Source organism: Fulmarus glacialis, unplaced genomic scaffold (assembly GCF_000690835.1).
Source record: "Fulmarus glacialis isolate BGI_N327 unplaced genomic scaffold, ASM69083v1 scaffold34974, whole genome shotgun sequence".
Taxonomy (NCBI): domain Eukaryota; kingdom Metazoa; phylum Chordata; class Aves; order Procellariiformes; family Procellariidae; genus Fulmarus; species Fulmarus glacialis.
In genome coordinates, this window is record NW_009206708.1 from 1 (window position 1) to 27,669 (window position 27,669).

At 37.0% G+C, this 27,669-nt stretch overlaps 2 protein-coding genes across 2 annotated transcripts; both read right to left on the bottom strand.

Moving 5' to 3' along the window:
- Nucleotides 1-983: 983 nt before the first annotated feature.
- On the bottom strand, nt 984-3,920 carry LRRD1 (leucine-rich repeats and death domain containing 1; the record flags this gene model as incomplete). Its single annotated transcript, XM_009575857.1, is given in 6 exon segments — nt 984-1,226; nt 2,566-2,866; nt 3,014-3,096; nt 3,098-3,505; nt 3,568-3,632; nt 3,635-3,920. Coding segments are annotated over 6 exon segments (1,386 nt in total), but the record flags the coding sequence as incomplete, so codon positions are not given.
- A 3,567-nt stretch (nt 3,921-7,487) lies between these two features.
- Nucleotides 7,488-27,015, bottom strand: KRIT1 (KRIT1, ankyrin repeat containing). Its single transcript, XM_009575856.1, has 17 exons — nt 26,912-27,015; nt 25,887-26,004; nt 25,378-25,537; nt 23,888-23,980; nt 22,857-22,986; nt 21,041-21,284; nt 20,661-20,776; nt 20,093-20,236; nt 18,842-18,998; nt 18,450-18,557; nt 16,624-16,780; nt 14,124-14,275; nt 13,297-13,463; nt 11,054-11,141; nt 9,120-9,326; nt 8,694-8,810; nt 7,488-7,785 (listed from the first exon to the last, which is right to left on the bottom strand). The coding sequence occupies exons 2-17, from the start codon at nt 25,986-25,988 to the stop codon at nt 7,717-7,719; spliced, it is 2,211 nt and encodes a 736-aa protein (XP_009574151.1). The 5' UTR covers nt 25,989-26,004; nt 26,912-27,015; the 3' UTR covers nt 7,488-7,716.
- Nucleotides 27,016-27,669: the final 654 nt, after the last annotated feature.

Consider the following 27,669-nt stretch of genomic DNA (forward strand, 5'->3'; position numbering starts at 1 on the left):
CGTGGGAATGAACTCACGTGAGGGTGAACTGGAGCACTGAGAAACATGCAAGGGTGTGACTTCATGTGGGGGTAAACTCAGTGGGTATGAAGTCCTGTGGCAGAAACACGCATGGGTATGAACTTGCGTGGGATAAACACTTGTGGGGAGAAACTTGGGTGGTGTGAATTTGCGTTAGGGTGTGTGGGTGTGAAACGTGTGGAGAAACACATGGGGGGACGCGTGGGGATGACCTGCACCAGGGGGCCTGCCTGGGATAACCCACACCAGGGAACCCACCTGGGATAATCCATACCAGATAACCCACCTGGGATAATCCACAGCAGGTAATCCACCTGGGATGACCCACACCGGGTAACTGACCCACGCCAGACAAAGACAACCGACCCGGGATAACCCACACCAGGATGACCCACACAGGGTAACCCACCTGGGAGAACCTATGCCAGAATGACCCACCCAGGATAACCCATGCCAGAAAACCCACACGGGATGACCCACCCGCGATAATCCATGCGAGCTAACCCATCCTGGATAACCCACACCAGAGAATCCACCCGGGACAACCCACCTGTGGTAATCCACAGCGGGTGACTCCCCTGGACAACAGGCGGTGTCACACCAGCAGTGTCACTCGGGCAGCTGAGCAGACAGACACGCGTTCGGTGCAGCAGAAAAAGGTCGGTCTTGTAAACGGCAGGGCCCAGCCCAGCCCGTGCCGTAGCCATCCACGCTTTCTAGGCGTCAGGCCTTTAGTTCCCGATGATCACACCTGCAAAAATCATGCCACGTAAAAAGATTTCACAGATGGGGCCTCTACAACAGCTGTATTAAAAATACTAAATTTGAGAGGGGATGCTTGGTTAGAAGCCACGGCAGTTCACAGCAGCATACATTAAAAACTGGAAAGCTGTCGTCTTCTCGGTTGTTTGCTTCATCACCTTCTTATCTTGTGATGCATTTATACTCTTCGGGGGCATAGTTCAATGCTTACATTTTACTAATGGAGTGAATGCCTGATACTCACTGCTCGGGCCAAGTTGCTGTAGATTTCTCAGTGATGTAATAGATTTGGAGAGCTGGCTGATACCATTATTATTTGCAATTAAACGGACCTCATACTCCCGTTCCCCTATGCTGTCTGCAATTTCCTTTAATGCATTGTGAGATATGTCCAGTTCCCTGAGGCAAACCAGTTCAGGAAGCTCCTCTGGAACTTCAGTTAACTGATAAAGAAATAAAACCATTTATTTAGACACAAGTCCTTCTCTTCTGCAAAAAGTTTAAGAGGTAACTTTCCTGCAGGCAAAATAACCCATATTCCATAATTTACTTCCAACAATAAAAGCTTCTGACCTTCGATTCTAATGGAAGCTAACTTGGTATTTTCCAATAAAAATATGGATGCTGAGCACAAAAATTTGCAGGGAAGCTTTTTAGACATGATAATAGAAAGGCACTAAAAAACATGCAGTAGAATGATACCTCCACAGCTGGAGCTTTAGGAGAAGTTCTTTTGGTCATTGTTATCATTAATGAAAAATTTTACCCTCTCAGAACACTCTAATTTTATTTTCTGTTTTCCTCAGCCACAAGGAAATGAAACATGCATTTTTCTTCTTTTTGGTTCTGTACTTACTTTCGTCTTTTCTAATTTTTATTTTCCTTCTTCGAACTTCAACTGTTCTCCAATTATTGTGGAAACTAAAGCTACAGCGCTCTGAGAAATGGACATAAGATCGTATACTTTTTGCTCCTGGTCTGAAGAAAGCCAGCCCTTGGAAAGGATCATAACCACATCGGAAATCATCTAAAGAAATATGCGCCTTTTCTGAAATCAGGTATGAAATACTGATTTTGCAAATTCTGGTGAAAAGAGAGATTTAAATGCCTAACTCATCAGGAGATTGTTTTGCCCTGTTCCTTAGTATTTAAAAAAAAAAAAAATCGAACTGTGGATTCTAGAAATGTGAAGCAATTTTCTCTGCTATAAGAAATCAGGGATCCAATATAGCTTTTCTTGTTTGAATCAGTGAAAGTTTAATGACCAATGAATTTTAAGAAGTATGACAGGAGTTGGAAGGATTTGTTCATTTCAGAGAGGAATCTTGGAGGCAGGCTTATCTACCACATTCCAGCTAGTTGTTTTGTCTCTTGATATCCATTGGGATGGCAAATACCTACATTCCTAATAGTACTAGAAAAATAAAAACCAGATGATCTGTTTCAGATCAATCTGATTATCAAAATATCACCTCAAGATATACCTCAATAACACTACATAAAGTGAGGTTCATGTCTAGTATTTCTAATTAAAAGTGCATCCCAATAGATTTTTGTCCAGCTGCGATATTAAAAATAGGTAAATTTGTGCACGTATTTGCCTCTCTAGAAACTATTTTTCTGCTCTTTGTTTCCTCTAGGTGTATTCAAACACAGGAGCATTTACATCTGTTAGGAGAGAGTCCGTTAATAATAATTTTGCAGCACAACAATCTGTGCAACGCAAGTTTTTCTTACCTAAAGCAAATGTTCTCTTACCTTCAACCCATTCATTCAACACACTGTCCAGGTCTCCAGTGAAGAAAGATGACTTATTTCAGGAGGAAAAGATGGAAACTGGTTGTTTGATACATTTAGGCCTTTGATCACTTCCAGATTGCTAATCTGGAAAGGAATACTCTTTACCTGATTATTTGAAATATCAAGTGTTTTTAAACACTTCAAAGAAAACAGTTCTTCGGGAAATGAGTCAAACTTCTTACGGTGTAACAGCAGTACCTGGAGAGCCTTCACCTCGGACACCGCTGCCGGCGTGCTATCGATTTCATTCTCACTTACATCCAAGTAAACTAGTTTTGTTAGGCTACACAAGCATGCAGAAAATGAGGAAGTTTATTTTTGTGTGACTCTAGATGCTCCGAATCTTTAATGTCAGAAATTCCAGGTATTATTTCTGAAACAGAAGATCTTGCCACTAAGATTTAAGGATTTAAGATCAAATAGTGCCCACAATGCATTTGGAAGCTGAGAGAGCTTATTAATGCTGAGGTCAGCTTTGGTTATCCGTATACAATTTTTTAATTCAACAGGAATTAAAATGTGTTAATGTGTTTCCAGAAAACTCTATTTTGGAGAGGTCTTTTAAATGTAGTATTTCTTCATCCAGTGAGTCCAGTCGGTTTCTACTTAAAGAAAACTCCTTGAAATGTTTAAGTCTGGGAATATTAGCAGGAAGATGGGTTAATTGATTATTATGTATAATGAGATGCGTCAACATGGTACAGTTGCAAAGATTATCTGTAATGCTTTTGAATAGATTTTTTGCAAGGTTCAAAAACCTAAGTTCTCGTAAATTCTCCACTTTATCTGAAAGAAACTGCAATTTGTTATCATCAACCCTGAGTTCTTTTAGTTTTGTCAACCAGAAAAGCTGCACAGGCAAAAATATAAACTTATTGTTACTAATTGAAAATTCTTGTTGTTTCTTAAGCTCTTTAATATCCTTTGGTGAACCCTGAATCAAGTTCTCACATATGCTGAGATCAGGAAGGTAGCAGAGATTACTAGGTGAGGAAGGTAGCAGAGAACCCTTGGAAATACTGAGATTTGATTGGAATCAATGTTGAGTACCTTAAATTTTTCATGTCAGCCATGGTATCTGGCAAAGTTTTTAGCTTGTTCTTTGCAAGCTCTAAAGTTTCAAGTTTTTTCAATGCAAAAGGAAATGTTTCAATATTGTTGTGATTAAGTTCCTTAATATTTAGAAGCTTTGACAATTCTATACGGAGACATGGTAACTGGTTGTGGCTGACATCCAGTCCTGTCAGTTTATGAAGTAAGGATATTTCTGGTGGCAACAGTGTCAGTCTATTTCTTTCAAGTAACAGGATTTCCAGATTAGTTAGATTAACGATATTTGAATGCAATGTTTTTATTTCATTGTTGTGTAAGAGCAAGTATTTTAAATTTTGGGTTTCAAAACCACACGGAGGCATGTTCCCTAGTCCTTTATCATTTAGTCTAGTGTAAAATTCTCATCTTTTTCTTCAGGCAACATATATGTTGATCCATTTTCATCACTTTCAAGATTCATTGCTGATGGTAACATGTCTGGTCTGGCATCTCACTGACAGCTTCTGAAAGGATTTGGTTTAGTTCTCCAGTATCCTTTTCAGCTGGTGGTAGTAGTGTTTTCTCACACCTGTTTCAGAGACACCTCGAGGCATTGTAGCAGCATTATCTCAGCTGAGAATTCACATTCATACCTTTTTTCAGGTAAATCACTTCTTGATCTATTTTCCATCATTTTATGGCTTTCCTCATTGCCAGCTGCTTTAGGAATTTCATGTGAAGTATCACTCAAACTTTTCGTAGTTAGGTTGGCTACTTTAGGATTCTCTGATGAATGTAATTAGTCTTTCCTGGCATCATTAACTGGAATCTCATGAAGGCTTTTGTTTAGTCCTTTTGTATTTAGACCACTTGGAATTTCATCTTCTTCCTTCTCCAGAGACATTGTTCCTTTTTCTGGGTTGCAAATTGATTCTTACCAGTATTTTTTAAGAAATCAAACTGTAAGTGTGAAATCTGTATGGAATAATATGTTTTAACATTAGTAGACTGAGCTAGCAATTGTAAGAGATCTTGATAAAAATCTAGACTTCTTCCGCATTTGTGAACTTTCTCACTTCTCTCTTTACCCCCAAAAAGGGATTACTTTACTACAGTGCTTGCTACTTTAATACCTTGTTTTTCCAGACAACATACTATAGATCACAAAACATACATCACAAATGTGCAATTTGTTGCTTGACATTTCATAGAATAGCCCGACCTGTCTCAGACAACAGACACTGCTCAGCTGAGCAGACGTTCCACACTTCTCTAGAGCTCTGTTTGCACGTTCTTCCTGCTTTGAACTTTAAATTTACTATGTTAAACTTTTGTTCTCTTGCACTAGTGATGTGTCATCATAAACAGTATTTTCCCAACTTCACTTGACTGCCAGTTGACAACCAAAAGTATTAGTTGGTCTTTTCCTCTCCCCTTATAGGCAGATTTATACTGTCAGGCACAGCATCAGGGCACGAAGCTGGAGCCGTCATAGAGTCTGTGAATTTAAGGCCGGAGACCGATCTGCGGGTGATTTGAGTTGGGCCTGTCGGTCAACCTCAAGTCATGCAGGTTGGCTTCACCACAGCAAAAGGCACCCAAACGAGATGGGTCCACTTCTTGCTCGTAGTGAGGCCTGCACGTAGGGGTGAACAATCCTCAGGTCAGCACGCTAGCCTGATGATTAATTATTCCGCTTGATAAAATTGTGCCTGTTTTTCACAGTTTTAAGTTTTCAGTGACTCTTTTGCCTTACTGTGCCTGGCTGGAGTATTCTACTCTCAAATCTTTGCTTCATCTGCTATACAGTTACTCACTTTAAAAAAGCAGTTGTTAGATAAGCTACAGGAGTTGAGCTGAGCATCTCTTGCTTACAGAGCCATAGTTTTCAGACTTGCCATTCTTGCAGCTCGTTTCCTTTTTTTTTTTTGTTTGGTACAGATAGGAGGATTGTTACTAGTGGTCTGTCTCTACAGTGATGTATTTCTCTCTCTTCTGATTTTACATTTCCCCACTTTTGATGATGAAAAGATTGTACTCACGTTCCTTGTCACAGCAACACAGTGGGAGCTCCTACATACCCAGGTGCCAGAAGCCTGTAGGACTGGGTAACTGGGCTTTCACTACTTAACGACTCCGCTGACACGCAACATCTGCAAACTTCTAGTTTGCCATGACTAACAGTTTCCAGTTTTCCTGATGAATTCCTGAGTGGTTTCCAAGGTGCACTACCTTAATCTGTAGTCACCATGGGAACCCTCCCTATGATTCTCTCTGATGATCTTCCTTCATACCTTGCAAAGATGAGCCTGTTACAAAGTACTGGTCTTTGGAAATAACACCTGCTTGGTAAGACATTTGATGGCACTTTCAATAATAAAAACAACATAATAATAAAACTTTGCAATAATAAAAACAACAAACATGACTTGTTGCAAACAATTTATTAGGTAGTAATAAATAAGAATTTGGCAGAAAGAACTATACAGCAGTAAGGCATATTAACACTATTGTTAAATATGTGACTGACACACATTTTAACATTTTTCCTCTAGTTTTCTAACAAAGTGCGATGTAGAGAAGTGTATTTCTGATACCAGTGCCAAGTGATAGCAAGGATGCACTATGAAAGACCTGGCTGTTGCATTATTTACCTTAAATAAAATACAACAATCCATGAAGATTTACTGTTATTTATGCCAGTGAAGTTTAAGTAGAAAAATATAGCTTGCTAAGATTACAAAATACAAGTCTCCTGTTCACTTTTTTTAACTGCTTACTACTTTAATTTCTTAAACTGCACTTACTAGTAGTAAGGTATGAGTAAAGTTACTACACAACAGCACAGTTCCTAACATTCATTTTAACTTTTATTTGAAAACTTAGAGGCAAGTGCTGATTTTTATTTTTTCTTAAAACTTTTTTACAAAATATTGCACACTGTTTTAGCATGCAGTTTACATGGAAGAAACGGTCAAGTGCACTTAAAACCCTGAAATACAACCTGAAATTTTAAAGATTTGTGTTATGGATACTATTTTAATGTACAAGGATATGTTTCAGACTGCATAGGGTCCCACCTTACACTTGGGACCCAACTTGTTCAGACCCAGTCCTAACTCTGCAAAGAGCAGGCATAATGCTTACAAAATGTGTCTGAGTTTCTTACATTATAAATCTTCATTCCTGCATCCTGCATCCTGCACTGCTTGTAGCCTCAAGAAATTGAAGTCATGAGTAGGAAAATTAGTTTAACAGAAATAACTTAGTACGTCCTATATGAGTTTTCATTACTGCAATCCAGGGTAAGATTTATTAAACTGACTGAATCCGCTGAGTAAGATTCATTTGTAAATCTGTATCTCCCCCTCCTCCATATACACATTTTATATTGCACAGCAGAAGTAAAAATCCATTTTTCTTTTTAAAAACAAGCATGCTAAACTTTTAATATGGCTTCTGAATGATTTAAAATATTTCCCTTTTGACATCCTCATGCAAAATTTTAAAACAAATATGAATACAAAGTATGAGAAAGTTAACAGTAAAAATAAAGCCAGCTATATCGTTTGTCAGAAACCAAATAAAAAACAAGAGTTTATGAAAAGTAGTTGCTCAAAGGTCTAACTGGTCTTTTAAGCGTACTTACCAACAGTATCTTAAAAATAAAGTGTGTCTACAAAATACTGTAATATATACAACCTCCTTGATGTTCCACAGAATGACACAGAAGGTAAATATGTTAACTGAGACTTGCTTAATGGCACTGGTAGTCCCATAGTCCCCTGGGAACAAAAGCCTTATTTGATTCATACTCGTCCAACTTAGTAAACCATTTACCTTTCATTAGCTTTATTGGTTAAGCTCAAGCCCTACAATAGCTTATATATGAAACACAAAAATATTTATAAAAAGAATAGATAGGTTGTATATTTAAAAAAAAAACCAACCATGCAGCTTCTGTACAAAGTTAAAAAACTGTACAAATTCACTTTTCTATTGTGTAAAATTCATGTACATGGAAGTCTTCTGTTATGATGAGAAATAAGTTGGGTTTTGCTTAGCCGTAAGATGCTGATTTGTAACTATTGTTCATTTCCATCAGTCATTTCTTTCACTTGGCATTAACTGTCCATTTAATTTCATCAGAAGTTTTATGACAAGACCTGCCTATATAAAGGTATACAATTAAATTCTATCAGCATTTCAGAACTATGACACAATTAACTTAAGTATATGACAAATGCAAGTAGATAAAAATAGTAAGTTAGAAGTTGCATCATTTTAGAAATAAGGAAAATAAAACCTAGATTTTTTCTCAGATATCAGAAAGTGTTTTTCAAAATATTCAATCACTTCCCCTGTAACCGCCTTAATATGTAAGAATCAAAAGCAACTACTGTCAAAGTATGCAAGATACTCAAAGCTGTAATTTTGTCACAACACATTTTAGCATCCATAAACACTATCAAAAGTTGCTGGTAGCAACTGCAGTGAAGTTGCTTTATTACACTGCCTTCGCAGATCCTCAGTTTTATCCAGTCTCAAACTCCGCTAGTTTTGATAGCAAAGTTACCAGCTCTAACTCTGCAATTCTCATCATATTCTCATCATTTCAGGGAAGTGGTTGAGTCACCATCCCTGGAAGTATTTAAAAGACGTGCAGATGAGGCGCTTAGGGACATGGTTTAGTGGGCATGGTGGTGTTGGGTTAACGGTTGGACTTGATGATCTTAGAGGTCTTTTCCAACCTTAATGATTCTATGATTCTTCTATGATTCTATATTTGGAATTATCCTTAGAATCTGAGGGATTGGGCACATGCAACAAACGGTTTCAATTTAAAAAAAAAAGTTTACCCTAATGATTACAGATGCTTTTCATGTATTTTGAACCCTAAAGGCTTCATATGCTAGGAAAACAAGCAAACATTCAGAAATATTAAGATCATTTTTGTGGAGGCTTGGCTTGGGCTTCTTTTATACTGTACAAGGGTGGTCAATCTCAAGAGAGAAGAGGCATGTATCTAGTGTAGGAAAAATAATTGAACATAGAGGATGAAAAATGACAATGCTTACCTGTTTGGTATGCACAATAAAGCTCATTTTGTTTTCCAGACTGTGGATTTGAAAACATGTATCTCCATCTCCCAACTGCCACATAAAGCAACCATACTTTAGGCTGAGGAGTAAAGCCTACAAAGAAACGTAGGAAACTGTCACTCAGAAAATATTCTCCAGACTTACAAACTTTCCTTAGTTCAGTTAGACAGGATTCTGACTTAGAACAGTATGTTCCACAATCTAGTTGTAGCTTATAAAGTAGTCAAGTGGAAAAAATATAAGGCTTTCTATTAGTAGCGCTTTATAAGGATCTTAAAATCCCAGAAATCTTCACAGTCAAGTTTAACCAAACAGTCGGTTGTGAAATGACTACTAGCACAAAGAATTTAAGAGAACAGAATTAAGCTTAACAGTTATCATTGGCAGTTCACTTAAGCTGACCTTTGTTTCCATGTTGAGGAGGTGCAGCCCTTTTACATTTACTCCTACATACACTTTGATGACTTTATGGCTACTTGAACTTGCTTTGGTGAATATCTGTCCTGTGAAAAAAGCTGCTCCATAAGTAGGAATTTCCCAGCAATTCTGCAAGAACATGCGCTGAAGGTGATGCATCTCTTTACTTACACCTTCACTGGTGCTGAGATTCTAGAAATAAAGGAACAATGGCAATCAACAAGTCCTCCCAAATAGTTGTGGTTATTTGAAGAAAAAACACTATTTCATGGAATTTCCACTAAACTAGTATTCCCAAAGTGCTCTCCCAGCAACTGTCTTCCTACATCTAAATTAAACTCTAGAGCCACAGAAAGGCTCAAATGCCAAAAGAGACTGAGGCAGAAAGCAGATACCTGTACGAGCCTCAGAAATCTAAGCCAGACACCTAACCTCTGCAGGGCCCCACAATTTTGCCTCTCTCAGAAGTACGTCAGACTCATCAGGGATAAGCAGCTATGCACCCATCTGACACTAAATGCATCACAATCCTTAAAACTAAGCATTCTTCCTCCTTTAAGGGGTCCAATCCAGTGAGGCATGGTAAGATGAGCAAGTACCTCCTCCGCAAAACGATGGATTTTTTGCTTTTCTAAGCAAAAGAGAGGTGCGGTTTTCTTTTCTTTAGAGGAGCCCTCATTCAGAATGAGACAGGCTTCTGTTTCTTCCTCTTCGGTAGAGTGAAACAGTCACAACAAAGGATCGCTAGAGTGCTCCTGCCTCAAAATAGGCTGATGTAAAGTACCCTAACAAACAAAAAACTTGGCTGGGCCACACATGAGATGAGAAGGCACAGGCACGAGAGAGAACACCAGTCTTCAACAGTTAGAGGCCCATGACTGTGGGTGCGGTGGATGGGACCAACCTCTTTGGATCCATACCCCGCATTACAGCTTATCTGAATTTTTACACAGCCATTTTTAAAATGTAAAATATATTAATATTCTTGGAACAAAAGATTGCAACTCCTTTGCTCTTCCCCCATACCCCCCACGCCAAAATAATGGCCTAGGAGCAGAAGTCAAGAAAGCTATGCTCATTCTTACATATTATCTGATGCAAGAAAGAGTAGAGACTACTCTGCTATGCCCTCTGCTGTACTATAGTCTTTGAAAGGCCACCATCATCCCCTCCTTCATCTGTATTATAAAGAACAGGAATGATCTGCTGGTTACTGACAAAAAAGGTGTATGCACCAAGAGAAAGTTTATGATTGAGTAACCTCATCTCAAAAGAGGGGCAAGGCCTGCAAACATTCCCTGGGTGCCTCTGCAGTGTTTCCTGTCAGCTACCTTTAGTGATGCATGTTAGCCAGTACAGTTCTCTGACACACCTCACTTTTTCCACAATTTTTTATAAGTTCACGAATTTAACCTTCAGGTGCCTCTGAACCCATTTGGAATCCATAGCCCTTCAGTTAGACGTCTTTTACAGAAACAGCCCAAGTCCACATTTAAAAATTTTGCTCAATTAACTGCTCTAGTCGAAGGAGTTTGTGTGTGCATACACGAGTGCATCAACAGCACTATCAGATCCCTAACATACAAGTTACACTGGCAAAAAGGACTTTGTGGATCTATCGCTACAAGCAGATGTGAAAATGTAAGTCAGATTTTTTTAACACGTATGCCTGAATTGGCAGTATCCCCAATACACAGTTAACATTGAAGAGAAATGAAGAGATGACAATTATATTTACTTCTAACAAACAGATCAACTGTAACTGTACAAGAAAAGCAGCATTCCAACAACCCATACCAAAATTTCAGAACATACACATTTCTAGCTTTATATACCAGTATTTTTGTTCATTAACTGACAACCAAAGAGTCAAAAAATTTTTAAGACAGGATTTTCTACTATTTGATTATTTATCTCACCTTGTATTCATGAAGTATCCTGTTTGTCCAGTGAGGAGCTTTACTTTTTAGTTTAGTGATTGGTACTATAGATTTAAGATTTTCTTCACTAAGAGGAAAAACAAAGCAGAAAAAAGTTTTTCTTCACTAAACAAAGGAGAAAGAACAATGTCTGCCAGTTTGTATCTTCAAGTCACATATTGAGCTAGACAGTCAGCTCCTACTTTATCTTGCCTCATCAGGTGAGAAGCTTTCCTGAAACATAAGCTAAGGCTTCCTAAGATACAGTGTAATTCTCAGTTAATGGAGATCCAGCTTTGTATTATATACTTTGTGTCATGCATCATGGACATGGCATGTAAAGAAAATGCTAGCAGAACACACGACTCTTACTTGATTACAGACCAGTTTGGTGAATTCCAGTTTGGAAGCCAAAATGATATATGAAGAGTCATTTTGACGAGAATATTACATACTCAGAAAAGATGTCAGCTTATAGGTGGTCTTCCCTTCACTGTTGTATTCAGCATCACCAAGGACTTGGCCCATTAATTTCCACATGAAAGTTAGATACTACATAATATGAAAGTGAAGCTATTTATACAAAGTGCCTTTAAAAAACCCACAACCAAACAACAAACAGTAAAAGGAAGCCTTTGCTAGTGTGTTTTTACACACAATTAATCCAGGTTGCATCACTAGGTTTTTGAGACCATTTACTAATTTTTGAACTATATTTGTCAGTAACTGCACATACAATCTACCAATCAAAAACCCAGCACAGGACAGTATGTTCAGATCTTTAAGGTCAAGGATACCCTCATACAAACAACAGCCTAGATACAATTTTTAAATGACCAGTCTTTTGATAAACATTTATGTCTACTAAAGTAGACAGAATATAAATCTTCTCATCTATCTGAGGAAGAACAAACAGAGATATCTTCCAACATCTTCATTTCAATATGGATGGAAAGCATGCCGAAATATCCACAAGGCTCTTCTATCTGGCCCAAACTATCTTTCCAAGTAGTCCTGTCTACAGAGTCAAACAATTCCATTGAGCAGGATCAACTCATAGCCATATTGCTCATCTGCTCCAGTGTGGAAAGGAACACCACCCTGCAGCTGCTGGGATTCAGCAGGTGTAGTTTCGTATTAAACCCAGTTGAGTTTAACTGCACACTCCTGCAGGTGTGGGCAGTCCCACTCAAAACCAATTCTCCTTGTGCTCAATCTACCAACTGTGCATCTGCAGGACAAGATGGGTCAACAGCTGAACCTACTGAAGAGCCCACCCAAAAGTTTCCAGTCAGTAAGCTCATTCACTTAGCTTACTCTGCAATGGTACAGTCTCTACACCTAACAGAAGGAAGGGAAAGGAACGAACAAGTGCAGTCAGTACAGCCAGCCCTTTCAGAGGCAGCCCACACTTACATCAGTGTAACTGTAGCAGAAAATGCACCCTGATTTACTGATGGTGGAGAACACAACCAAAAAAAGCAAGCCAAGGCAACTCAGTTGATGCTGTGAATGAGAGGAGATGAGAAGTACAGTACCATTCCAGAATAGCATAGCTACTGTTACATGAATGAATTGAGGTGGAGATGGTAGGGGGCGGAGTGAAGGTGCACACAGTAAAGAACTGGAATCCTGATGTGGTCAGATACTGCTGTAGAAATGTATGTAGGAGGAAAAAGCCATATCCCAGAACAGCTCAGCTACCATTGTGCTGGCAAGCAGAGAGAAGGGGAGAGAAAAGCACCATCTGGCAGAGCCCTACTGGTGCTATGTTTCTGACCAATTTAGTATAGCAGTTCACATACAAATGAGAGAACAGAAATAGTATCTCCGCGTGTTCTGTCCTCTTCAAAGAGGGAGGAAAGCCAGTCCCCGAAGTTGGTCTAACTGGACATAGTAAGAGGTTTCTTCAGCATTGTCCAAAGTCTCAGTCCTGTCAAAACCCTTCATTCACATGAATATTGTTACTCATTTTGGTATTATTGTATGTCAGTATAGACTTACAGAATACAGAACCTCCATCCCTCTGCCTAGGACTGCAATAATTAAGACGAATGTAATTTTCAGACCCCACGTGCAGCTTCTAATAATGCTATGACGGTTATGTGATTACTCTGAACTAGAGCTCAGTGATGGAGAAAAATAATAAATATATACCTAAAATTTGAGAGTTCCACAGTAATTGCTATCTAAAAATACTTAATCTAAAACGATAATTTTAAGTTTTAAACATACATACTTACTTTAGAAAGCCCTGTTTGTGTTTCTTGCTCTCATAATTTCCATAGACTATTTGTAGAAGCAGACTCGCCAGTGTGATCAGCTTGGCATCAGGTGATGTATAGAAACCTTTCAGTAAATTATATCTGGCTTCATCAAAAAGGATAAGAATAGCCAATGGATCTTCAATCTGTTAAAAAGATTTAAATAATATGATTTCTTTGTAAAAGAAAATGAGCTTAGAAACTATAAATACAATTTCTCACCGATTCAGAAACAGAAGACAAAGGTGTGATCCTGACTGAAGTGTACATTTTAGTAATGCTTTGTGATAAAAAAAATGACATTTTCATTGACTTAATTCAAGACTTCACTGATCTAACACACTTACAAATTAAAGGTGACTAGCATAACATGCCCAATGAAAAGGTTCACAGAAATACTGACATCTGTGGTTTTTTTCCCCAGGAATCCATTTTAAATAATACGTTTGAATAATCCCATTGAAATTGACCAATTAAATATCTGAAAAAATCACAGCACAAAGAAGAGAAAGAAAATTGGGCAGGTTGTTTTTAGCTGTATGACAGACAGATAGAGACTGAGGCACATAGACTTATGATAAAATAAACAGTTGGGAAGGTGAGAAGAGAGAGAGAGGGACGGAGGGAGGGCGAGAGGGAGGGAGGGAGAGAAGAACCTGAAGACTCAAACTATTACAGAAAAGGAGAGGAGAGGTCCGCTTTATATAAGTTTGGAAATTACTACAGTCATTAAACACACTGAGTGTTGATAGTCAAAGTGTTCTGATTCTGACCATGATTTCATGCTATCACTTCCAAGTGCAGACCTTTTTTTCTATTTCCAGTGGAAGTCTCACATCTCTTCTCAGGAAAAGCTGTGAAGTTTCTCTTTGAGGATCCAAGTTTGTCAGTTCAGTGAATATTTCAGGCCAATCTCGAATATGCTGCAAAGGCTTGTGGTATGGCTTCAGTTGGAGGCCTGAAAAATAGCAGGTTTTGTTTATAAATAAACAAACAGAATAACCCAGCACACACACACACACACACACATATATATATGATTAAACGTTGCACCAAAACCAGTCTGAAACTGAGGACTCATTAACAAACATTCTTCCCTGTTTCCAAACTGCTATATATAAAAGGTTTTGAAAATATGGATTTATTGACAAACTCTCAGCATCAATTCATTAAATGCACTAGCGATGAACTTTTGTTATTTTCAGCCTCTCAAGAGTGAAGTTGTATTAAAAAATATAATGGAATACCAAGACGGACCTTAAAAACACAATAGTAAAACATTAGAGACTGTTGTCTCAATTATTATGGGAGAAATACAAAGTCCAATAATCTTATTTCTGACAGAAAAATACAGATATAGCTTATTTTATAAATGTATTTGCCATTTTTGGATATATATAAACCATAAACTTTTCAGAGCAGATTCTTTTTTTTAATCTGTAAAGCATCTTGATTCTTAACAGGCCACAGTCATTTGATGTTTCATGTTCTACTGTGTATATGAGAGCTGAGAAATCAATACAGAGTTTTTGACTACAGTCCTAGTATGTACTGGCGCCCATAGCTTCAGTTACACTCATTCACTTACCCTGCCTGTCCTTGTGATTATTGATTGGCTGTTTTCTAGTAGTGAGGAACTAGAAGGCTGTATCTGCCTCATCCTCACTGCTCTGGCTTTTACATTGTGACATTTCGCATTATATGAAAAACTTCAACGGACATGTTATAGTGCAACATCTTTTCACTGACAATAATCTGTTCACTCAACTTATCCACCTTACATTCAAACACAGAAAAACATTATCCGTCCTACAAACAAGAAAACTTTCGTGTTTACGGTTGTACATAAACTGCAAGAAATACATTTTATAACGAAACTTGTCCGTTCATTGTTTGAAACCGTAAATCAGAAGCTGACTCATTTTCAAACTTAGGCTAGATACCTAGAGAATTACTTGTTTTTAAACAAACAATGTATCAGTGAGCTCTTCCCCTCAAATGCAAGGGTAATACTTCAACAATTTGGGTAAAACATGACACACACATTTAGAAAAGGCACAAGCAGCAAGACTTCAACACTCAAACACTTCCTTTTCTTCCAGACATTAACATCTATGTTTAACTGAGGGTTACAGTAGTCATGTGGCATACAGCAAAGTAAAAAGGCAAATGGCATGACACTGCGAGAAAAAGATTAAAAAAGAATGAAGAAAAAATTTCCTGCATATTTATAGATAATAAAAAAAAGGCAACAACGCCACTGTAGTGGAAGATTGACAACAGTAAATAAAATTTTAAATGCAAGGCTTCTGTGTTAATGGTACTGTCAACACAGTATCCTACCAGACCTGAATTGTGCTTTGTAAATCCATTATAATGTGTCCCATAGCTATCTTGTTGCAGCAGTACTGTTTACGACGTTTTCTGACAAAACACAATCACAATCATTGACTCTTTTGTGGTTCTATTTATCTTTTGCTACATATCTCAAACTACAACTATAATATACTTTTTATTTAGATCAGAAATACCAAAAAAATACAGCAAATGTAATAATGACATTTTGCATCAGAATTCCCTCCCACCAAATATAACTGAAAACTTGTTTATCAAAAATCATTTTGTTTGCAAAACACATGAAAATTCATATGATTAAAGAACCTAATAAGAAAACATTAATCAGCTTTACTTTAATTACTAGTTTTAAATAGATTAAACATTGGTAAAAACAACTACATGCATCCAATTTCAGATACTCTGGGAAGAAAAGTAGCACTAAAATCAGGGTAAGTTAGCAGTAAGGACTGTGACAGCAAAGGCGCCCTATAACAGAAAAGCAATCTGGACTAGCCTCATCTTCCTAGATGAAATACATTCTAGATGCCACAGTGATACAAGGTCAGACCTATTGGGGTACTCAGAATGATGGCTAAAATGGAGAAGCTCTCTATAGCTCTGAAAGCAGTTTGGAGATACCAGGCTGTAAAGGCTGGGAGTTGATCTACTGGAGGAAAGCTTAAGCAGAGGAAACAGAAAAAATGGTTTCGCGCCCCATGCAAAAGACATAAAATAATGAGACCTACAGGGATTACAGAGTCTCCGGGAGGTGCAAAGTGTATTAACAGTCTAGATACAAATTAACTCCTAAAGGATGGCTTTTAAAAGCTGATAGAAAGAGGTTAATACAGAACAGTCAGAGAGCATGTTTCCCATTTTTCTAAGAAAATATTATTTTTTTCTAAAGGCAAGCATAAATAAAAAAACCATGATAAACTCACAAGTATAACAATCTTCCTTGTTACTTACTGAGGTTCTCAGAACAGATCCAGATAGTGAAGTACTGCTGAGTTTCTTGAGACAAACGCATCCCCTCCATTATCTGCTGTACAGTAGTATTGTTTCCATGTTTCAATTCAACAGAGCGATAGGACCCATCCATACGATAAATTCGTGCCTTTTCATACTACATAAAAATTTAAACATATTAAACAAAGAACTTGTTAAAATCCTTTCTGTTGGTGCTTCTGAAGAGGAAAGCAATTTTACTGTGATTCAGCAACATCCATATTGTTCATAAAAAGAACATTGCACAACTGCTCCATATTTACTGTTTATCAAAACTGCTTGTTTCATGTCCTATGAAAGTTCTTGTACTGTGCTTTTTACCACAATAACTCCAAGAAAGATCTTACTGATATTTAAGGACTTCACTTCTGTTGAACTAAAAGGCAAGTAGACATTTAAAAGTTCCCTGACGGATTCGGGCTCAGCTGCCCTTGCATATCCCAAAATGTCCACCTCACTATTACTGGCAGGTTACGAATTATTCCCCTCATTAGTCTATACTAAAAAGACTTATTTTTCATAGGGAAGCACCGCCCTTTACACAGACCCCAGTACAATAAGAATACAATTTAAGATCTTTTAGCACTTCTATAATATTACTAATAATAAATCATTTTCCCCTTCAAAACTCACATAGCTTTCACTGAATTGCATGTGGGCCCAGAGTATGCCTCCTGAAAGATGTATGTAAACGTAAATCAGATGCTTAAAGCATATACACATACAAGTCATAAATCAATGAAACTTCTTGTTTTCCTCTAAGACGTTAAATGTTTCAGCTGCTTGAATAAAAAAGTTGCAGGAATTTGTTATTTCCCTTCTTCAAATCTACTTAGTCGTCAGGAACTGAGTTCCTAGAAACTTCTGGAAAAAAAGATGAATGCCTTGGAAAATGACAACTGACTGAAAATGAAGCTGGAATGAAAAATATCAGTCTATTTTTGCTGCAGTAGTCACTGTGACTCTTATTGCAGTAATTTCTATCACTTTTTTTATTTTAATGTATTAATTCAATAGTAATAAGTGGCAACATAATATCACCTATTACGCTGCGAAATCTACTTAAAATGTGTGTATAAGTCTTTTAGAGTCATTAGACACACATCTGCCATTTGATCAACTGCATAATAAGACCCCTAAAATAAAGGAGGTCAATTCCTTCATTAATTATTTTGGAAGATTCATTCATATAGAGTGAAATGAAGACAATTTAAAACATCTTGAAAAATTGATAGGTTTACTGCCACCTACCTACAGAGATACAAGTTGCATCTGAACTCAAAGAAAAGAAACAAGTGTTTTATATCATTTGGCTAATTTTAAATCTACTTCAGGATGAGAGGAATCACATCGTAAATTTTGTTTATTATCCTGGCTAGATCTCCACTGACTGCCAAGGAAGCCTACACTGACTAACTGATGTAAAGCCTATTTTGTAGAAGCCTACATTTAACCAGCTGAATGTTCCTGTTTATCACCATATAAGATGACAATGCATAAAGAAAGCTGATGGTTGTATGATCAAAAGTAGACACAAAATCGGTAGCTGATGTGATGCTCCTACAAATAAATCAAAATATCACGTTTAAAGTCTTACTTGTATTTCTTGAGCAATAAATATAGACAGAAACATTCAAAGAGACAAAATGTCAGTTTGTCAATATTTACACTAACAATTTCAGTATACTGCACATTTCCAATAACAGTTATAAGTGAGCCTAGCTCTTCTACAAGTTTATGTGTAAAGTAAATATAAACTTTAAACTATATAGAAAATAAACTCATACTGGTTTATTTATGGCTTCCTTCAGCAGTTTTGCAGTTTCTTCCCACTCGTTTTGTTTGTTGTCTTCACAGACATTCAGTGGAGATCTTCCTTGTTGATCAGTAATGTGCTACAAACATAAACAGAAACACTGATAATACATTGTTTTCACTGGAGATAGGTAAACATTTACACATTTTTTGAGATTATTAAAATCCTTGATCCTAGGGTTCAAACATTTAATTGATATACAATGGGAAAAGTAGAGGTAATGAAAAATACTTAACCATTTTTTTGTAATCTCTCAACAGGATCATTGTGTTTACACATTGTGATCTGGACACAAAATATTTCACATGCACAAGCTAGAAACTGTTCCTAAAACTGCTATTTCTGTACACAAACAGAACTTACTCTGTCAATTTCTGGATGATTTAGTAGAATTTGTACTATTTCAGCATGCCCACCTCCAGCAGCAAAATGAAGAGGAGAGCTAAGTTGGCCATTCAAAAGATTTGGATTGCATTTCCCTTTCTCCAACAGCATTCGAGTGGCTTCAACTTTTCCATACCTGCAGACAGGTTTAAAGCAGAACAGACACAGCAAATGTAAAATAAAATCTTTTTTTCAGATAGTCCTAAATACGGAAAAGTGTATTTCCGTGCTCAAGAGTTTTTAGCTTTGAAATGACACCAAAGACAATGGAACGTTAATAAGTTTGTAGAAATTAGTATCAGTTCTGCACTTCTTTGGTCACTATTGGTCTAGTAACCATTTATTGAATGATTCATTATAGACAAACAGAACCTTGCTTTAAACTAGCTAAGTTTGGGTAGTTGTAGCAATTCAGTCATGGCAAAACAGAGTTCAGCCTTGCCTTAAAAAAAAGAAAAAAAAAAAAAAAATCTGTGTGAGAATCAGAGTAAAGTTTCTGATTGTCATGCAGATGGGTCCTGACGACTCTTAAGCCTCACGCTGATAACCAGTAAATCTTGCGTATACTGTTTATGCAAACTTTCTGACAAACACTAAAAATCAAGTAAGTTTTTTTTTTATAACCAAGTTTGATTTTCATGTTATTCATATCATCAGACACTACTATAAATACAGAAGACTAACTTGCATAAAAATAAAACAAAAGCATTTTTACAAGAACTGAGGAAAGCTCTCAATCACTTACAGATTAAATCATCAGAGAGTTATAGTTGACAAGTTGACCTCTGTAGATCACCTACTCCAGCTTCCCACCCAAAGCTTGACCATCACCAAAACATGCTCAGCTCAGCTATTGCTATGCTGTAAAACTGCTCACAGCCTTTAACCAACAAAGAGCGTAAAAGTTACCACACTAAACTAGACCCAGTGTCTCCAACAGGAATTAGAACAGATGCTTCAGGACAGAGATAAGAGGCAACAGGTAAGTGTTTGATGATACAATCTCCACACCTGGTCTCCTCTGAGATTGAAATTATCTCAAAACCTGAAACAATCTTTCTCTTCAGAAGGTTGACAATAACATATATTAGAGTCAAAGTGTAAAAAGTCCAGAGTTTTTTTGATTTCTCATTTTAGAGTCTGTACGATAAATTACATAAATTATTAACGCTAAAGAATCATGATAGCAAGAATGCATTTGATTGGCAAAACTATATTCATCTGACTCACCAGCATGCATAATGGATAGGTGCCCAGTGGTCACTATCTAACTGATTAACAGAAAACTTTTTATCCAGAAGGTGGCTTAGTAAATCAGAGTCACCTTCACAAGCACTGCGGTGAAGAGGGAAATCATCTACCCACTGGTGTTCCCTATGAATTAAAAGGGGAAACAGGAAGAAAACACAGTTCAGAAATATTGCAATAGTTGAGAACATTGACTTTTTTTAAATTACTAACATAGCACTAACTGTAGATCTACACAAAGAATAAAAATGAAGCTCATGCAGCTAAAATGTGCCAATACAACTAGTATTTTCGTCATGCAGTAGTCAAGCCACAGCTGTATTCATTATGCTAAGAAACGCTTCCTTAATAATTTAAACTTTTCTTGATCCATCCTTTAATTATTGTGTTTCAGTACTTAGAGACTTCAAATAGAATTTTTTTAAAATACATATTTATACAGTAAAGCCCTGAAGTAACAGGAATCTCATTCTGACCAAGTCTACCAAGTACTACTGTAATATAACAAAACAAAATTATTCGTTAATGAAAAAGGAATGTAACATAATACTTGTCCTCTGTGACACTGCTCATGCTACGTTGCCACTTTTCTCTTTTAGGAATCTGAATCTTTGAATAGTCTGGGGCTCCAAGGCCGAAGTATGGATTTATTACTACTTTGTCAACCTGTGAAGACATAATTTAAATACAACTGAAAAAATATCTTAATGAGATTTGGCTAAATAATTCCCCATGCAGGCTGGGTATTCTCTTGAAACCAAAGTTACGATAGTAATATTTTATAATTAAAAAGAATGATGTTCAAATGTGAAGATTTGAAAAACCATTTAGCAGCAAGTGTGCAATAAAGAAATCTGATTACATGAAATATAAAGCACACACTCATATCAAATAAATGAATGAATTGTAAAATGAAAATATAGTTCTTACCCTATTGGTATACTGAAGGTCAGATCCAAACAAAGGATTATAGATACACATATCTGCTTTCTCCAGTGCCAGCATTTTACTCTTTATTTCCAGGGCAGTATAACCCATATGTAATGAGCTCTCTGTTTGACCAGGTTCTATAGCATAGGCAGGGTTTATTACATTTGTTTTAATTCTCTCAAGCGGAGATGGTCTGAATAAAGCTGGGATGGAGTGAGACTGCGTGTGCCGTTCATCCAACCACCTGCAGGAGAGAATGGGAAGTCATTCATTTTCAGGTAGAAAAGGACTATTTTGGTCATGCCTGTCCATTATTTTGTTTGATTAAGGGTTGTATGTATGATAATCACACACTTTAATTAAAAAAAAAAATTAATTATAATGTGCACAGCCAATTTTATAGTACTAAATTAATCCCTAAACATGAATTTTTTTAACCAAATATAGTTAAGCAAATATATTTGCTCAAACAGATTTCCTGCAGATGCAAACTCTCAAAGAAAAGGAAACTATAAGCTAAGGTAAGAGTAACATTGGTTATAACCAAAACACTTCACCACCACCATGTCACCATTTCGTTTACTTTCAGTTTATTGGTATTACTACTCTCAACATACAAATTTTGAAACTTAAAGCCGTTTGTTTAAGGATGAGTTGAAGTTGCAATATCTGTGCTGACTTAAGCCTTCTAACTCCTGTGTTTCATTAGGGATAGGAGGGAAAAGGCAAAAAATCAGAGGGTCCTTTGACAGCTTCCAAACTGCTGGGTCTCTTTCACATAGGCTACCACCTGCCTTTTCACAAAGCTGTGCTGAAGGTTATTCTCTTCTAAGTGCACTCCTACTGAGAGTATAGAAGGGCTTTAGAGCCCTCTTACTCTGAGCTAGAGGGGTTCATCAGCACTGTACAACTGCTGTATTTTTTCCTGCCACACATGCAACAACCACAGCGCTCAGGATTTTTTGATAAATATATTTTCACTGAATTGCTAAATTATTTTAGTGCTATGTTGAATGGGGCACGTTTTAACTGAGGGTCTAAAGCCAGGTTTGTATTTAAGGTTTCTGCGCGTACTTTCTCACAAGCTTGAGATAAACATGTACCTTGCTGGAATACAATAAATTCCATTTAGTGATTTAGCCTGGAAATATAGAAGAAAGGTAAGTACATGCTTTGGAAAGACAGATCTACTGACAGACTGTTTGGATCTTGTCTGTTCCAGAACCATGTGTAAGGATGGCAGAACATGGCCTGCAGTTCAATGCATATGCTTAGGCCTGGATTTTTAAGTCCCAGATCCAAGCTATCAAGTGCTGCAAAAGCCATGTGCTCTTCACTTATTCATGGTCCTGCTGGGAAGAAGGACTGTAAAATTGTGATCATCGTGCTATAAACACCCTCTTGCTGGGGAATATGCACTCTCTTTGTAAATGGGGGGTTAATTTAAATGCAAATCGTAATGGTATACCATTAACAGGATAGTTTTACTACACCCTGGCAAATACTCTTACAGATGGCAATTATGTCACTTATAGAAGATTAATCATTAGTATTTTATATGATTTTACAAAATCTTCACTGTGAGCAATAACTTCCAAAAAGCTAATTGATTTACGTAAGCACACCATTCTTCAGTTTGCAAAAGATTTTTACAAAGATTTAGAAATTTGTTGTCAAGGTTTCAGTTTCTGATAAACATGAAGAAAATAACATCACAATGATTTCCTTCTTAATCACAAGAATGCTATAAAAACTATGTGCTACATCTTGTTTAACTTCTATTTTACGGTATTTTTTTACTGATGGCATTTCTTACTTATCCAAGGCAATTAACATTCTTGCAGTAAGCGTAGCAAAATGGGTGCTGGATTCACTGCAGACTCTCATGATGTCTTGTAAACAGTAGAACACAGGGCATCCAGGACTGTATGCGTATTTTGTATTATCTAAAAAGGAAACATACTCTGAAGACACATCGATGAGAAGAATAATCTTATTTTCCCTTCCGCATCTTTTGTAGTTACACGTTCCTAATATTGAGAGTATATTCTAACTTTAGACTAGAGTAAATTAATTTTTTCCAGATGATAATTGATAGAGATTACATACAATCCTTACATAACAATTCACAACTCAACAGGGTAGCCCTAAAAACCTTAAAGTGTTCAGTTACTATTCCATCAGTGTGATCAGCTTCATCTGAGGAATTCATATTAACTGAATACTGTTGCCAGAATAAAAGGACCCAGGACTAGAAGAGGTATTTATCGCTATTGGTAACTCCACAATGGTATCTGCTTGATAGTTTTTATCCTTAAGGGCTATCAGCAAGGCAAAAATGAAGGAGTTTCCCCAAAAGCACACAGACATTTACTTCAGGCTTTTTTTAACAATACTTTCCTGACAAGCAATTTACTTTGCCTTCTAAAGACTTTATTCACCATTCCTTATTCAAACAAAACTGTTTACAGACTTCAATAAGCATTCTTCTCTGAGTAAAGAACACTGAACTGAATAGGATGTCTTATTTACACTTGCATTCAGTAAATTCTATACAAGTTAATGCATACATTTGGAAATATAATCAAGTGAACAAATACAGCTTAAAACAGAAGTACGCTATCACTACAGAAACAAAGGCAATACATTAAACCCAAGGTTTTTTTCCTTAATTTTAAGCATTTTTTTCAAGTTTTAAAGTATTAGAGAGTGGTTTCCACCTGAATGCAACTTTCAATGTTTAAATACAGAAAAAGCCATATAGTATATTCATAAAAATTCTTAATAAACCCTCAACTGAACTTCCGCTAAAATGGGTGCAACTTCAGAAATTATGCTCAACGTTACCTTTCACAACAGCTGGAACAATGTAAAGTGATGCCTCCTGGCCTGCCTTCTCTCCATCAAGAGGAAACTTCTTCATTAACACTACACGCTTTCCTAGCACAGTATTGAAAATAAAACCAAAATAATTAATTAACCAACAAAACAAAAAAAAAGCAACAATCCAGAGTTGGCTATCTGAAAGCTTACCAGACTCAATCTTCCTAATTTCTAGGAAGAAAAAATTATTATTATTATAAGCTATAATCTAAAGCAAGCTAAGAAAATCTAAATACATATGAAAAAATAAAGAACATAAATACGTATATGCCCATTAACATGAAAAATGACATGCCTGTACCCCTTTTTTCACAGCAACTTTTCTATATCCCTGATTTTTTGTAGCATTCACCCCACAAAACACCTATCTTTAAGTTAAAAAAGATTATTTTTGAAACAGGAAACCACGGCTGCATGCTACATTCCATGTTAGGGTGAATGCTTTATTCATGTAGTGGTAGGACAGTATTTTCCATGTTATCCTCCCTTCCACCCTTACAGAATTCAGCATTCTGTTTGCTTTTCTGACCTCAGCTGCATATTTTAGCAGTGGCCACACTAATGCTTGGGCCCTCTGTCTGAGTCAATTTAAAACTCTCTAAACTGTGTAAGAAACAGACGTTTTTGTTTTTACTAGGCATTCCTCAATGTGTATTAATGCTATTGTGTTATTTCATGTTTGCTGCTCAACTAGCTTTGTTAAGTCCATCCAACTCCAGTCATTGCCACCCGCAACATTTTACCATGCAACCAGCTACTCCTTTTCTAAATTGTTAGCGCTGCATTGCCTTGCCCGCCCTGATAACCTTCCCCAGTATAACCTCACTTACAAAGCAGAGATGAGGTACACAGCATAAAAACCAGTGCTTTAGTCAATATAGTTTATACCAATCTGGAAATGAAATATGCTGGTGAAAACAATTTTTGTCAGCACAAGTGTGAGGTTGTTTGCTAGACCAGCTATGCAACAACAATAAAAAAGAAAATGTACTAATCCAATTATATCTGTAAGTGATACAGTTATGCCAGAAATATTTTCATGTAGATACTGTCTACTGAACAATGCTGGCTTTAGAACAGACTTTAGAAGTGATCAATTCACTAGTTCAAGTCAAGTTTTAGCTGAAATTAAGGATTAAAAAAGATTTCAATCTGATTGACCAGAAGTTTAGCTATAAATCTCAATTTGAGGTGAAGAAGTAGTACAGGCAGGCAAAGTTTCACTTAATGAAAATCTTTTAGCAAGCATTTTATAGAGTTGGAAGGTAAAGGGAAACAAAGGTAAATTAAAGGTTTTAGCTGTATAGTTGGCTTGGGGTTTTTTGATAAACCTCAAAACATACCTTCTTTTTTTAAACTAATTTCATGCTTTTGCACAACCTTTCCATGCCCATTTAATTTTTAAAGTATTTTTATAGAGCTATCAACAATAAATCAGATTAAAATATTTTTACCTTTAATACCCTGATTGGCTGGTGAAATTGGTTTGGTGGCTTCTAATACATAATCCAAGATGCTCTGGGTTATCTCAGTGCCTCCCTGCAGTTTAGTTTCCAATAAAACTTTCTTTCTTTTTTTCTTTTGGCCTTCAATGGGAACTTCAAGCAACAAAATCTTTCAAACAATAATGAAACCAAAAGAGTAGCAGTTACAAAATTCAGGAAGTACTGAATGCGGAGGAGCAGCATGCTGAAGTCAGAATGACCTCCATAACAGTACTGTTAAAGAGAATAAGACAAGGCTGCACCCTTGTACTGAGCAGCCCGCAGGGCAAAAAATGACATGAAACACACAAATATTACAAAACTGTAAAGTGTTCAAATACCATAAGGATGGGGCAATCCATAGTAGGTATATGACATTTAAGCAATGTTATTGTCATATTTTTTCTTCTGCTATATTATTATATATTTACTGTAACTTTTTTTTTTTAATTTTAATAAATAAAAAAATTTAAATTTACTTCGTAGGATTTAGCTCGATATTCCCGAGAATTCAGGCTAGCAGTATTTTTCGGACGAATCACAGCAACATATGCATCTCCAATGTTTTCTGGGTTTCCCATCTCTCCTGCTTATTTTGTCACTGGAAACAATGAATAAACAGGAAGTAAAGGTTCAGTTGAAAAAGGGAAAAAAAAAAAAAAAAATCCAACAGCACTCTAAACTTCAGGATGCAGTAATTATATTCACTGATTCTTTGCATTATTCATTTACTGTTCTTTAGCTAGAGAAATACCAATGGCTGATATAATTCTGCTTCCTTTTCATGAAAGGGGAAAATCCTACATCACATAGATTTAATACAAATAATCTTGTTCTCTAACCCACTTTTAAAACAAAAATTTTCCTCTTTGTAACTACCTTCCCCATTTGGCAAGCCAGGCAAAAGGCCAAAGAAATTTAGGACTCTGAAAGATACATGAAATTGAAAAAGAAAACCATTCTAAAGTGACAAACACTGTAATTTATAAAATGCGCTATGACAAAGTACTGCATTTCTATGAGTTCCACAGGGATTTCAAGAAAATACCTGATTTTCCTTCCCTCCGCCCCCAACAGGAAGTAGAACACAGCCTTGCCTACAGCCCAGGTAACAAAGCTGATAAAAATAAACTATAATACGGATTCGTTTACTTAGTTTTACTTCAGTGGGGCTGCAAACTGGTGCACAATTCATTCAAACACAGAGTTTCTGAAAGGAATACGTCTTCAGTTTTTGCAAAAAGTGGGCAGAGGTTTTTAGATTTAAGATAAAACTTTGCTTACCCTTCTGGTTAACCCAAAGTGACAATTCCTATAATCATAAAATTTTATGAAAATTATAGGGAAAACTAAATCACTTCACATATCAGATTTGAGAAAGAAGGTCATGTCTGGCCATGAGCACCTTCCAGCTGATCACTTTCTTCATCTGCAAATGAACCCCCTTTCATTCCGTATCATCAGTAAGCACATGCTTTTTGAAGATTAATCCCTCCACAAAGATTTTTAACATTACTGTTTCTAGCTTCTTCACCTCTTCTAGGAGAAACAGAGGTCTTCAGATTCCCATGCCCTTAGTCCAGTATTTTTGCTGGGATCAGACTACCTGAAAACATATTAAAAAAACCCAACATAAATAACAGCATGCACATTTTCACCTTCAGTTAAGATAAATAAATTAGTTAGATAATTTAATGGTGGTACTTGAACAGTAATATCTGAATAGAAACATCTACCGATTTGCATTACAATAGCAACTACAAACTCTAAATAAGCAATGTGCTGACTTGCGAAAGCTCATGCTTTGGGATATTAAAGGTTTTGAAAGGAACGAGAAACAACCATCCCTTATGGGCAGCTGGGAAAGGCAGGCTCCCTGGGTTTCCTTACATTTACTGGGATATACTGGGTTTGGATCACAAGCTTGTGTGGAGGGAACCTGCACAGGCAGGGCTGGGCCAGGCTGGGCCACCTGGGTGGCAGGTGATGGCCAGGTGAATAAGCAGTGGGTGAACTGCCTCTGCCAGGGCTCTGCACTAAACCCAGAGTGGGGTGAGGATGTCTGGGAAACAGACAGCCCCGAGAGCGGCGATACGACTCCAGAAAACAAAACAGAGGATGAAGAAGGGTGCGGCTGTGAGGATGTGACAATAACGACGACCAGCTTCAGAAAGCACCACCAGTGAACTGACCCTAACCAAATCCAGGGGCCAACAACGCGTCCCCGTCTCAACGGACGCAGGTCTAGAGAACATGCCTCAG

Excerpts from the sequence above, each read along its gene's own strand:
- KRIT1 (XM_009575856.1), bottom strand. The coding sequence starts at position 25,988 with ATGGGAAACCCAGAAAACATTGGAGATGCATATGTTGCTGTGATTCGT. Across the intron at positions 23,981-25,377 it reads AGCCAATCAGGGTATTAAAG|GAAAGCGTGTAGTGTTAATG; the intron begins GTAAAAATATTT and ends ATACTGTGCTAG. Across the intron at positions 16,781-18,449 it reads AGGAAGCCATAAATAAACCA|TATGAAAAGGCACGAATTTA; the intron begins GTATGAGTTTAT and ends ATTTTTATGTAG.